We start from the raw sequence: 12,313 nt of genomic DNA, 5'->3' as shown, positions 1-12,313 counted from the left end.
TTCTTAGCTCCCTTGTGCACTTTCACATGACTAACTTAAAGGGAACTTGTCAGGTCCCTTATGCCTTCCAACCCAGCAGCATTCACATCTGTATGTCCAAATTTCCTGTCTAACCAGCCCTGTCTAATGTTATTCACTTAACACAATGTTTATAAAAAAGGATTAGAACCTCCACTTTTCCTATGCTAATTAGGCCTTTGACTAGATGATGAGGCCCAGACCCCAGATGAGGTCCAGCCCTCTTACCATGCTATCTCACCCCTGTGGGAGTGATAACATGATTATCAAGAGTTGACATCACCATCAGCTCCTGGAAATCTCTATATGAGTGGCTTTGTTCACTCACATTGAGCCTCTAAAGTCAGGTATATGCATCCCAGCTTCAGAAAAGCACACTGTGCATGAGCTGAAGAAAAGCTTCAGCACTTCCAATCATGAGCATTGCATTTAAACATTGAGTTAAGTAAATAACATTATACAGTGATGGTTAGGCAGGGAATTTAGTCACACAGATGTAAATGCTGTTGTGTTGGAGGGTATAGGGGGCCTGAAAAGTTCCTTTTAAAAATATATCATACAGAGGATTTTTTTATGCATTCCATCTGAATATGACAAAAAATGTGTCAAATTCTATTGTACTCCACATGTAAGTATTCACCCTATCAGCACGGAGGACTCTCTAGATACCCATGTATTATGGATGTGTTCCAGGTGCACACAGATAGGGTGGCACAATGTAGCTGGATATATCTAATCTTCATTTCAAATTCACTAACAACTTAATGTTACAATAACTTGGTGGGGAAACCAGTGGTATGGCCATTTTTGAAGACTTAACGAAGCAGATTTTTCAACACAACAATGCCAGGCCACATATTGCATATGTTACTGTGAGCAGTCTGATTGACCTTAACATGCTACAATGGGCCTGCAGCATCTCCAGACTTGACTCCCATCGTGCACATCTGAAAGGTAATTGGTTGGCAATTGCAAAAGGAGTTGCCAGCAGTTAATCTTGATGATTTCCCCAAATGCAATCAGCGTGGCTGAGTATTATTCAGACAACTATTAATAACCTCTTCAATAGCATACCAAGGGCTTGTTAGTGCATGTATTTCTGCTTCTGGTGCTCATAGATTATCCTAAATAAAGATATTAAAATTCTGTTTGAAATGTTTGTATTTGTGTATCATCAACATCGTGAATGTGAGATATCAGTAATTCCTTGACTTTTCCATTTTTCGGCAATATAATTATATATAGATATATATAAAACTGTTTAAAAGAACTGAAGTCCTCAGTGGTTGATACCTTTTAATAGCTAACTGAAAAGATGGTAATAATAGCAAGCTTTCAAGACTGCTCAGGTCTCTTCATCATGCTCAATATACTGGTATATATATACACACACACACATACACACACTAAAAATTAAGAATATATTTAACTATGGAAAACAGTTGTATTAACATGTCAGGACTAGACAGTGTAAATTGTTTAAGTTGTGTAACTTTTAAAAAAGAAATTACCATAATTGCATATAACTTAACGTAATTGGAACCCAATTAAACCTCATTATACATAATTCCACTGAAGAGGATTGTGAGTAGTCTCCAAAGGTCTAGTTTGTAGACATGATGTATCGATGTTCAGCAGCATTTTCTTATAAGTGTGAACTTGTAGTCTTGTCAACTCAAAATAATTGTTAACAATGCGGTCATCCTATCATTCCACTCAGAAGAAGAGCGCTTTACAACAATTAGTATTTCTACAGTGCACAAATACATTTATGGCACGTGACATGTACCACAGTGAAATACAACTTTGCTAGCGATCACAAAACTTTAAAATCTAAATGTAGGAATCATTCATTGTTAGATTACAAAAAGCTAATATAGTGAACTACAGTTTAATGCATAGATCCTTTTAATATATAGCATTCATGTAATTTAAATCCTAATGAACAAAACACAACAAAAAAAAAAAAAACATCAGGTATTGAGGAAGAGCTTTAACATTTCAGGCTTATAAGAAATGTACACTTTGCTAACTACTCTAAATTTTTTTGCAGCCTACATCAAGAAATGGAGACCTTTTGTGTCACGGCAGGGACAAGAGGTTATACCGGCCATACAGGACAACAGAGAGGGAAGACGAAAGGAATGCTTTATTGCTAGGGAAAGTGGGAAGTGGTGATCCCTGACTCTGACTACAACTTGCAGCTCACCCTCACTGTCTTCACGGACCATATACAGGTTCCGCAGCTGTCGCCAAGCTGGAATACCTGGGGCCCTATTTTACCCTGGCAAATGGGCCCTAAAAAAGGATGGAGGGTATGAGCTCTTTGTCAACACCACTATCCCTAATGGAAGACACAAGGGAACAAAACAGGTGAAACAACTAAAATCACCAGAGCCCTGGTAGATAGTAAAGACAACACTTATCTAAGCTGCAGCAACCACAGGAGTCTGGAGCAACAGAAGATGACTGAACGGAAGATACCGCACCCAAATACCCCGAAGGTAAGATTGATAAAGGAAGTCAGAGGCTGGCAACTGAGAACAAAACTGACAGTTTCCCTGGTTCTTAGCGTACTCTGCTGCAGAAATAGGAAACTATCAGATAACATGTGCTGCTAATTTCTGGGATTTTCTAACACTCACTGCCACAGGATTGTCAGCCGGCCGTGTACATCTGTGACATTTGCACTGATTCCAAATAAATCATTCCAAGACACCATAATAAAAAAAAGAAAAGTCTAATTGACAATACATTTTGAGGCATGACCACCTCTGATGTATTCAAGGTGGAGCTTTGCAAACCCAGTTTGTGGGATCACTGGGGATCCTAGTGGTCAGACAGACAGTGATAAGCAAGTTATTCCTTATCCTATGGATTATAGATTTCATTTTAAGAAAACCTCTTCAATACAGATTATATTTCAGCCTTCATTTTCACCAATTTGGTCTTCATTACTAAGAACAGATATTAATGAAGGTTTCAATGGCCATATTTGATCCTCTTGGTAGCCCCAGCAATGTGACACACTAAACATATATAAAGTACAGTTTACAGGTTGGGAACAACTGTATGCTTAGAACATTAGCAGTAAAACAAGAAAAATCTACTTTCATTTTAGCAATAAAGCACTGAATTTACAGCAGCCATGCTGTTACACTGGGAAGCTATCCCTTAAGCAAGGCAGAAACAACACAGTAACACGGCAGGATGTGCCTTCAAGGTAGAGAATAGCATTAAGGGGAAAGTTCTGTATTTTTCCAAATGTATTTATATATGGAGTATAAAACCGTCTGACAAAAACTGACAGAATGTAGAAATGGTCAAATAACTAAAAAGAAACAACAAACTAAATGTAACACAATGAAATAAATACACAAGAGAGTCAAAAACATGAAAAAAAGCAAATGTTTAAACATTGTAGAAAGAGCTGCTGTGTTTAAGAAAATAAAACACACCAGGGATATCCTGGGAAAGACTAAACCGCCTGCACAATCTCATGCAATGGAAATAAAACTAGAAGATGCATTGCTCCAGCTGACATATTTAATTTAAAACATTGTCAGTCCCTGCAGAGAAATGGCCTAGTAAACATGCTATAAAATAAAGACAATCTAGAGAATGTGTCACACAAACTTGGCAGGTTCATGTAAAATAGAAAAAGGTACAAGGGGACAAATCCATAAAAAGCAAACATGTCAAAAAATGCACATATTCCATATATTGCTTAACATCAGGTGTTCAGAACATGCAGCACAGGGGATACATGTAGCCCACAATGCCTTTCTCTGTTGACCAGGCTAGGTGACTATATCAGCATGTTGCTGAAAGGGGGGAGAAAAGGCGCAAATAGGGTTTTACCCGGTATTAACCGTGTAAGGATGTAGAAAGATACACTCACCTGGAGCGGTTGTGCCAGTCACAACCCCTTGTAAAGCATATGAGTGTCCGCGTGGTTCCAGCAGCAGCCCCGTGAAGACTTAGTGAAAAAAAGGGCATATTATATATATATATATATATATATATATATATATATATATATATATATATATATATATATGTGTGTGAGAATCGGGTTTTAGCCGCGCTAAGAAACCACTGTTGCCAGGATGTAGTTTATATTAAAAAACTCTTTCTTTATTACAGCATCTAACGCGTTTCAGAGACATAAGCCGTCTCCTTCTTCAGGGAAAAAGAGAATCTCTTTTTCCCTGAAGGAGACGGCTTATGTCTCTGAAACGCGTTGGATGCTGTAATAAAGAAAGAGTTTTTTAATATAAACTACATCCTGGCAACAGTGGTTTCTTAGCGCGGCTAAAACCCGATTCTCACATATATATATATATATATATATATATATATATATATATATATATATATATATATATATATATATATATATATATATATATATATATATATATATATATATATATATATATATATATATATGCCCCTTTTTTTTCACTATATCAGCATGTTATCAGAGAAACATCTAAGGAAACGTTTATCTAGTCACCAGAATGCTGCAGTCAAACACAAACTTTTGCAGTCCAATAACATCAGGACATTGCAGTCCCCACTTACAGAAATATCGATGACAAGCAGAGCAGTCTAAAAAGGATCAATGGTGGCAAAAAAAGGTGAATAGTCCTCCAATTTATGACCCCCAGCCACCCTCTTTTTTTAAAAAAAAAATAAAAAAATTTGATAAAGCTTTTTGACATTCTGATGTTATATGAAGATCTAAGAAACACCTGAAGACTGAGCTCTAAGACCACTACTGAAACTGATGTTAAAAATGGATGCCATATGGATTGCATACGATTGACAATATGAATGAAAAATTATCTGTTTTGTCTGGATGAAAATATGAAGATTTTTTTTATATTCTCATGTAAAACAGCCTAATTGTAAAGAAAATCTTAGTAGTACGTAGTTATTACAGTTGATCGAGTACCTAACTATTCGTACTCGCTATACTAGTACGGTCTACTACTCGTGTATTCGTTCCGAATAGCAGGTGCAATGCAAGTCAGTGGGGAATACTCGCAATGTAACGAGTAACCCAAATTACGTACTTTTTGCTACTCACACAAATAGTACGCCATTCAGGTTACACATTACTTTGCGAGTTTTTCCCATTGACTTGAATTGCACATGCTATTTGGAATGAAAACAAAAGTAGTAGACAGTACTTGTTATGAGTATAGCGAGTACGAATAGTTCCATACTTGCTCAACTCTAATAGTTATAATAGGTGGTTGGACCCAATCATGTCCCAAAAAAGTACTTATCTGCAGACAGTGTTAATGTTCAGTTAAACAGCATTAAAATTATGCCTATCTTACTGGAGCAGCAGCCACAGGGAGACAATTTACACTGGAAATCAAAATTAGAGAACAATGTAGCAGTACATTATTTCTGGGGGAAAAAAATGAAAAAACAAGTGACTTACATTGATCAACATCAGAAAGTTTCTTTAATGGGTACACCATGCCACTAGAACAGTGTTTTGCAAAACATCCAAAGTTTATCAACATAAAACCATTATTTTGCCCAAACTGTGATGATCATAATTAGAAAACAACAATAACTGTAGCAAAGAGATATATTATAACTAAATTTTCTGAAGGTAACAACAGTCAACAATCAGTTGGAAGTGTACAAGCATTTTGCTTTGAATGATTTCAGCACATCTGCGGCTACAGAACATCACTGTCTCTCCACGGCTCTGGTGTGATTATGGTCCACTGTTATTCCATTTGCTTCCACAGTTTTGACTGTTGTGTGTTTCTTGGCCATAATTTTGTCAATAATGATTTTCCAGAGGTTTTCTATTGGGTTTAGATCAGGACTCTAGGCTGACCTTTTCATTGTTTCAATTGTTTCTGTTTCAAGGAACTGCTTTACATGTTTTGCTGTGTGACATGGGGCATTGTACTGCATGAAAGTTGCTAGCTGATTGATTGATGAACGCAAGTAAAAAACCATGTGTTGTTGACGAAGGTTCTGATACACACTTGCTTTCCCTTTGCCATGTAGCTGTAAAGAGGTCCAACTCCTGCAGCAGAAAACATCCCCCAAACCATGACACTTCTTCCAACACCTTTCACTGACTTCTTAACACACTTAGGGTTCAGTCTTTACCTAGTTTGTCGATGAACATGTTTCCCATCAGACTCAAATAAATTAAACTGACTTTCAACATTAAAAGCAAATATGGATCAATTCTCCTCTGTCCACACAACATACTCCTCACCAAAGGTGAGTGTAGTTTTTTTATTCTTTTCACTAATGAGAGGTTGGTCACTGCAGAGTGGGCTTTCAGTCCAAATGCTCGTTGTGACACTGTATGACAAGACAGATCCTTACCCTGCTCAGTGCTGAACTGGTGAGCAATTCCAGCTGCAGTGTTGAAATGATTATCCTTGGAGAGTCTCCACATTATCCTGTCCTCTCTTGCATTTGTCTTTTAAGGGCATTTAGTATAATTGGGGGACTTCAACGAGTTTGTGATGTTGTAAAGATGTAAATGTTGTGATGTTGTAAATATTATCGAAATCAAAGACTTGGAACGACCAACTTCTCTTGCTATGGCTGATAGGGTCACCCCTTTGGCCTTCATCAGGACAACCTGGTGCCGGAGGGTTTCAGTCACTTTGGAACACAAACCATTTTTGCAGAGGCAGTGCAAACTGGAAAGTTAGGCTGCCAGTTAAATAGGGTTTGTCAGATAATTAAGAAAATTAGCACCAGGTGCCAGATTAACACCAATAACTTGCAGGTATCGGAATGTGTTCTCTAATTTTGATAAGTGTTCTTTTTCATTTATCTTATTTACATTTTTATTATGTGCTTTTTAAAAAAATCAATTTGTGAAATAAGCGTAAAATACTGCTAGTTTACTCATGTTAGGATATAATTACATAGGACTTCACAATGACCTTAACATTCAGGAAATTGTGTGTTGTTCTCTAATGTTTATCTCCAGAGTATATTCTCCCTGTGCTCGCTCACTTCCAGTCAGCTGTGATCAATCCCTTGCACTTTGATTGACAGTCAACTCTGCAGTATGTGTGCAGAGCAGGCTATCAAAATGCTGGGGAGAGAAAACTTCGTCCCTATCACTGGAAATTAGTCGCTACAAGGAGGATGTAAGTCTACTTTCTTCCTTTTGTCATGCTTCCAGTAAGGTATGCAGGCATGACTTTAACACTATCTGCAGGCAAATAGCATTTCTGGATGTGACACTCTCCTCTCCTCCTTCCACTCAATTTCATAAAAAACCTACCTCAATATTATTTTTATATTATATATATATATATATATATATATATATATATATATATATATATATATATATATATATATATATATATATATATACACATATAAACACGCACACACATAGAAAAAAATAAAAACACTGACAACGGTTTTGTGTAGAGGTTACGGTGAGTGATTGCCAGCTAGCACCAGCGATCACTGCTGCATAGACAACCTTTTTTCATTCATTTCACACCTTTATCCCTTTAATGGTGACTACATTGTATAATAATCTGTATGCAGTTGTACAATGAATTAGTTATACACAAAATATGTCTACCTGTCATCAATATTCCTATTCAGGCAGAGATTCAGAGATGTGAGGTTCTGGCACTTCTTTACAATCTCCATCACCGTCTCATTATCCAGCTCTTCGATGTGTCGTAAGTCAAGGCTAGAAAGATTTTTAAGCTGAAAATAGAAACAAAACAGTTCTACTAAAGAAACAAATGTCAATGTCTAAGATTAATATTGCTAAAGAAAACATTTCGACATAACAGAAAATATTTTTCAAAATTATTGCAAAGTAAAAGTGTAGACTGTTTCATTGGGGGCGACAAAAAAAGTCATGTGTTCATTGGGATTTGAAGTATCATTCAGGGTGAGATTTCAGGAGTTACCCTCTGTTAGAGTTTGCTCCCTACTGTTTAGCCTTGGAGGGCTGCAAGCTATTTAAGCTCCAAAAATCCTGAAATTCACTGCCAGTTATATTAATCTTGCCCTGGTTATGTCATTCATTTCAGCCTTTGCTTAACCTAACTGTATTCCTAAGAAGCCAATTCTTTTAGCTTGTGATTCAGTTTTTGTTTATGAGTTCTCAGTTTTAACATGGCTTCCTTAATGCTCTCTGCTGGTCCGTCCTACCGGCCAGGAACCTAGTCTGTATCTTCAACCCAAGGGCCGCTGTTTAAGTCCACTTCACTGTACAAGGAGCAAAAGATGATTGTCATTTCAACCACTGGAATCTGGTAAACATAGGGGCTAGCGCTAAGCCTGCCCATGTCTATGCCTGTCCATGAAAACCCAATTACAAGAGTTTTAAGGCTACCATAAACAAAGATGGCTCCTTCATAGTTTGTGCAGTTACCAATAGAAAATATCATCTGTCATTTTTTGGAGGCTTTTGAAAATTAATAAAACAATATTAATGATGTGTTAATATGGGAAAGTGTTCCACTTTTCCTGTTGGGAATCAATCTCCCTTAGGGAGACACTAAAAAAAATTATAACGTAGGAAAAAGGTAGCTTATTACCAGTAAGGATGGTCATTACATGAGCAATCGAAAAGACCTTCCCAACATATTAATCCAAGATTGGGAGAAACGTAAGACACTTATCCTTGAATACTTTAAGGCTATGTGTGCACATTGCGTTCTGCTGTGACAAATATTCTGCAGCGTTTTGTCACTGCATGTGCGTTTCAAATCGCAGCCGAAAAACTGCGTTTTGGATGTATTTTGAGGGCGTTCTGGATGCTTGCTCTGCCATAGACAGAGTAGGAAAAGTATCCAAAACGCACAAAAGAAGTAACATGTTGCTTTTTAGACCGCATTGATTTTATCAAAAATTTGGCATGCAAAACGCTGCATTTTAAAACGCAATGTGCACATGGAATTTGCTAAATTCTCATAGACTTTGCTGGGGACGCAGAACTCATGCGTTTACGCTGCAGTTTAAAACGTTGCGTAAAAGCATGAAATAACGCAACGTGGGCACATAGGCTTAGCCATTCTCATATTAACCCCTTCAGTCCCGGGGCACTTTCCGTTTTTGCGTTTTTGTTTTGTGCTCCCCTTCTTCCGAGAGCCGTAACTTTTTTATTTTTCCATCAATCTTGCCATATGAAGGCTTGTTTTTTGCGGGACAATTTGTACTTTTAAATGAAACCATAAGTTTTACCATATGGTGTACTGGAAAACAGCAAAAAAATTCCAAATGCGGAAAAAATTGCAAAAAAAGTGTGATGGCACCATAATTTTTGGAATGTTTAATTCACGGTGTTCACTATATGGTAAAACTGATGTGTGGGTATGATGCCTGAGGTCGGTGTGAGTTTGTAGACATCAAACATGTATAGGTTTACTTGTATCTAAGGGGTTAAAAAAAATTTCATACGTTTGTCCAATAAAAGTGGCGCACATTTTGCTCCATTTTCCTAAACACGTAGCATTTTTATTGTTTGGGATCTATGGCTCAGTGACGGCTTATTTTTTGCGTCTCGAGCTGACGTTTCTAATGGTACCATTTTTGCGCAGATGCTAAGTTTTGATCGCCTGTTATTGCGTTTTGCATAAAACTTGCGGCGACCAAAAAACGTAATTTTGCCGTTTGTAATTTTTTTGCCACTACGCCGTTTACCAATCAGATTAATTGATTTTATATTTTGATAGATCGGGCATTTCTGAACGCGGCGATACCTAATATGTGTATATTTATTTATTTTTTAACCCTTTAATTTTCAATGGGGGGAAAGGGAAGTGATTTGAACTTTTAGGTTTTTGGTTTGTTTTTTTTATTTTTTAAAACTTTTTTTTACTTTTTTTATTTTACTAGCAATCCGATCGCTATTATCTATCTGCTGATCACAGCTATACAGCTGTAAACAGCAGATACAGTCACTTTCTGTTTCCCTCTGCTCCGTGCTGAGGGAAAACAGAAGTGAAACATCATAGCTGCAGGCGTTATCACATGACCCTGTGCTACGATGGCAACCACCGATAGTCACGTGATCACACACGTGACTTCCGGTGGGGGCGGCGGTAAGTAAAAAAACATGGCCGAGCGCATATAGATCTTGCTGCCAGACTTTGGCAGCAAGATTTAAGGGGTTAATGGCCGCGGGTGGAAGCACACGTCACACATCAGCACACGTCAGCACACGTCAGCTGTTGAAAACAGCTAATATGTGTGCCGAACGCCGCCGCCTGCCCGCGGCAGGAGGCGGGGCTTAACGGGACACGCTCCATGACGGATATATCCGTCCATGGTCGTGAAGAGGTTAAAGGGGTTATCTGGTGAAAACAAATTATCACCTACCCATAAGAAATGAGAAAATTCCCTAATCAGTGGGAAGTTGATTACTGAGATCCACACAGATCTACAGAACTGAATGGCCGCTACACTCATTTCCTATTAGGCGGACAGCTGCTGCAAGCTTACGACCTGTGGCATAATTCTATAATGGGGATAAAAGTTCAACATTGAGGTAACAGAAATTCCCAATCTACCAAATGGTGTGGGTCACAGTGGACAGTGCTCATCCCATCAATAAATTATCTCCTATTGTAAGGCTAGGTGACAATTTGTTTTCACTAGACAATCCGGTTAATAGTTTAGGGGGACCTTGCCACTTTCTTATTAAGTGATTATCTTTCCACTGATACTTTACTACCTTTATCCTGTGGTAGCTTATTGCCCTTTTCCACTGTTCATAAACTTACAGTCATGGCTGAAAGGGTTGGCAGTCTTGAAATTGTTACATAAAAATTAGGTATTACTCCCAGACAATTATTGCAATCTCATGTTTTGTCATACACGTTTATTTTTTAAGTGTGTATTGGAACAACATGAAACAAAAATAAAAAAGGCACATTGGACAGTTTCACACAAAACCCCAAAAATTGAGACAAAATTGTTGGCACCTTTCCAAAATTGTGAGTAAACAACTCTGTCTCCAGCATGTGATGCTAGTTTAAACTTGCAAGTAGCAGGTGTGGGAATATGAAAATGTGTTTGTCTCACTAAGCTTGGAGAACAGAAAGAGGAGAAGAGAACCGTTTAAGAACCAAAATTCTTGAAAACTATCAACAATCTCAAGGTTACCAGTCTATCTCCAGAGATCTTGATGATCCTTTGTCCATGGATCCATGGTGCGCAATTAAAATTAAGAAGTTTACAACACATAACACTGTAGCTTATCTCCCTGGATGTGGACGGCATAGCAAAATTGATGAAAGATCGCAACGCAGAATAGTCCTGATGGTGCATAAGGAGCCCCAATCAAATTCCAAAGAAATTCAAGCTATCCTGAAGGTTAAGGGCACATCAGTGTTAAGGCCACGTCTCACTAAGCGACATCGCTGCTGAGTCACTTTTTTTGACGCAACAGCGATCTTGCTAGCGATGTCGCTGTGTGTGACATCCAGCAACGACCTGGACCCTGCTGTGAGGTCGCCGGTCGTTGCTGAATGTCCTGGACTATTTTCTTCAAAGGCGATGTCCTGCTGGGCAGGACGCATCGCTATGTTTGACACTGTGTGACAGGGTCCCAATGACAGCAGAGATCGTTATACAGGTCGCTACTGCGACATGTATCGTTACTGAGTCGTTGGTAAGGTCTGACTGTGTGACATCTCACCAGCGACCTCCCAGCGACCCTTATCAGGTCGCATCGTTTTCGGGATCGCTGGTAAGTCGCGAAATGTGACGGGGGCTTTAGTGTGATATATCCATCGATATTTGAATTAAATGAAACACTATCGCAGAAGATCCAGGAGGACCCCACTGATGACACAGACAAAGCTAGATTGCAGTTTGGTAAAATGTACATTAGAAAGCCAAAATACTTCTGGGAAAGTGTGGACAGATAAGACCAAGATACAGTTTTTTTGTAAAGTACATCATTCTACTGTTTGCCAAAAATGAAATGAGGCCTGGAAAGAAAATAACACAGTACATACAGTTAAAAATGGTGCAGGTTCAAAGATGTTTTGGGGTTGGTTTGCTGCCTCTGGCTATGGGTGCCTTGACTGTGTCCAAGATGCCATAAAATCTGAAGATTACCAAAGGATTTTGGATTGTAGTCTAGTGCCCAATGTCCGAAAGCTGGATTTCTGTCCTAGGTCATAGATCTGCCTGCAGGAGAATGACCCCAAACATAGTTCAATATGCACAGATAAATGGATGGAAACAAAGCACTGGAGAGTTCTGTAGTGTCCAGATCTAAATACCATTGAACATATGTGAG

The 12,313-nt window shown here is 38.3% G+C and overlaps 1 protein-coding gene across 1 annotated transcript in view; it reads right to left on the bottom strand.

Annotated features, from left to right (window-relative positions):
* FBXL17 (F-box and leucine rich repeat protein 17) overlaps window positions 1–12,313 on the bottom strand; it is a 976,700-nt gene that overhangs the window by 662,231 nt on the left and 302,156 nt on the right. Inside the window, exon 6 of the mRNA XM_075325027.1 lies at window positions 7,628–7,758. Coding sequence (XP_075181142.1) covers window positions 7,628–7,758 — 131 coding nt within the window. The remainder of the gene's footprint in view (window positions 1–7,627; window positions 7,759–12,313) is intronic.

Source organism: Anomaloglossus baeobatrachus, chromosome 1 (assembly GCF_048569485.1).
Source record: "Anomaloglossus baeobatrachus isolate aAnoBae1 chromosome 1, aAnoBae1.hap1, whole genome shotgun sequence".
Classification (NCBI taxonomy): Eukaryota; Metazoa; Chordata; class Amphibia; order Anura; family Aromobatidae; genus Anomaloglossus; species Anomaloglossus baeobatrachus.
The sequence above is the reverse complement of the archived record's forward strand: the minus strand, read 5'-3'. Positions and strand labels throughout refer to the sequence as shown.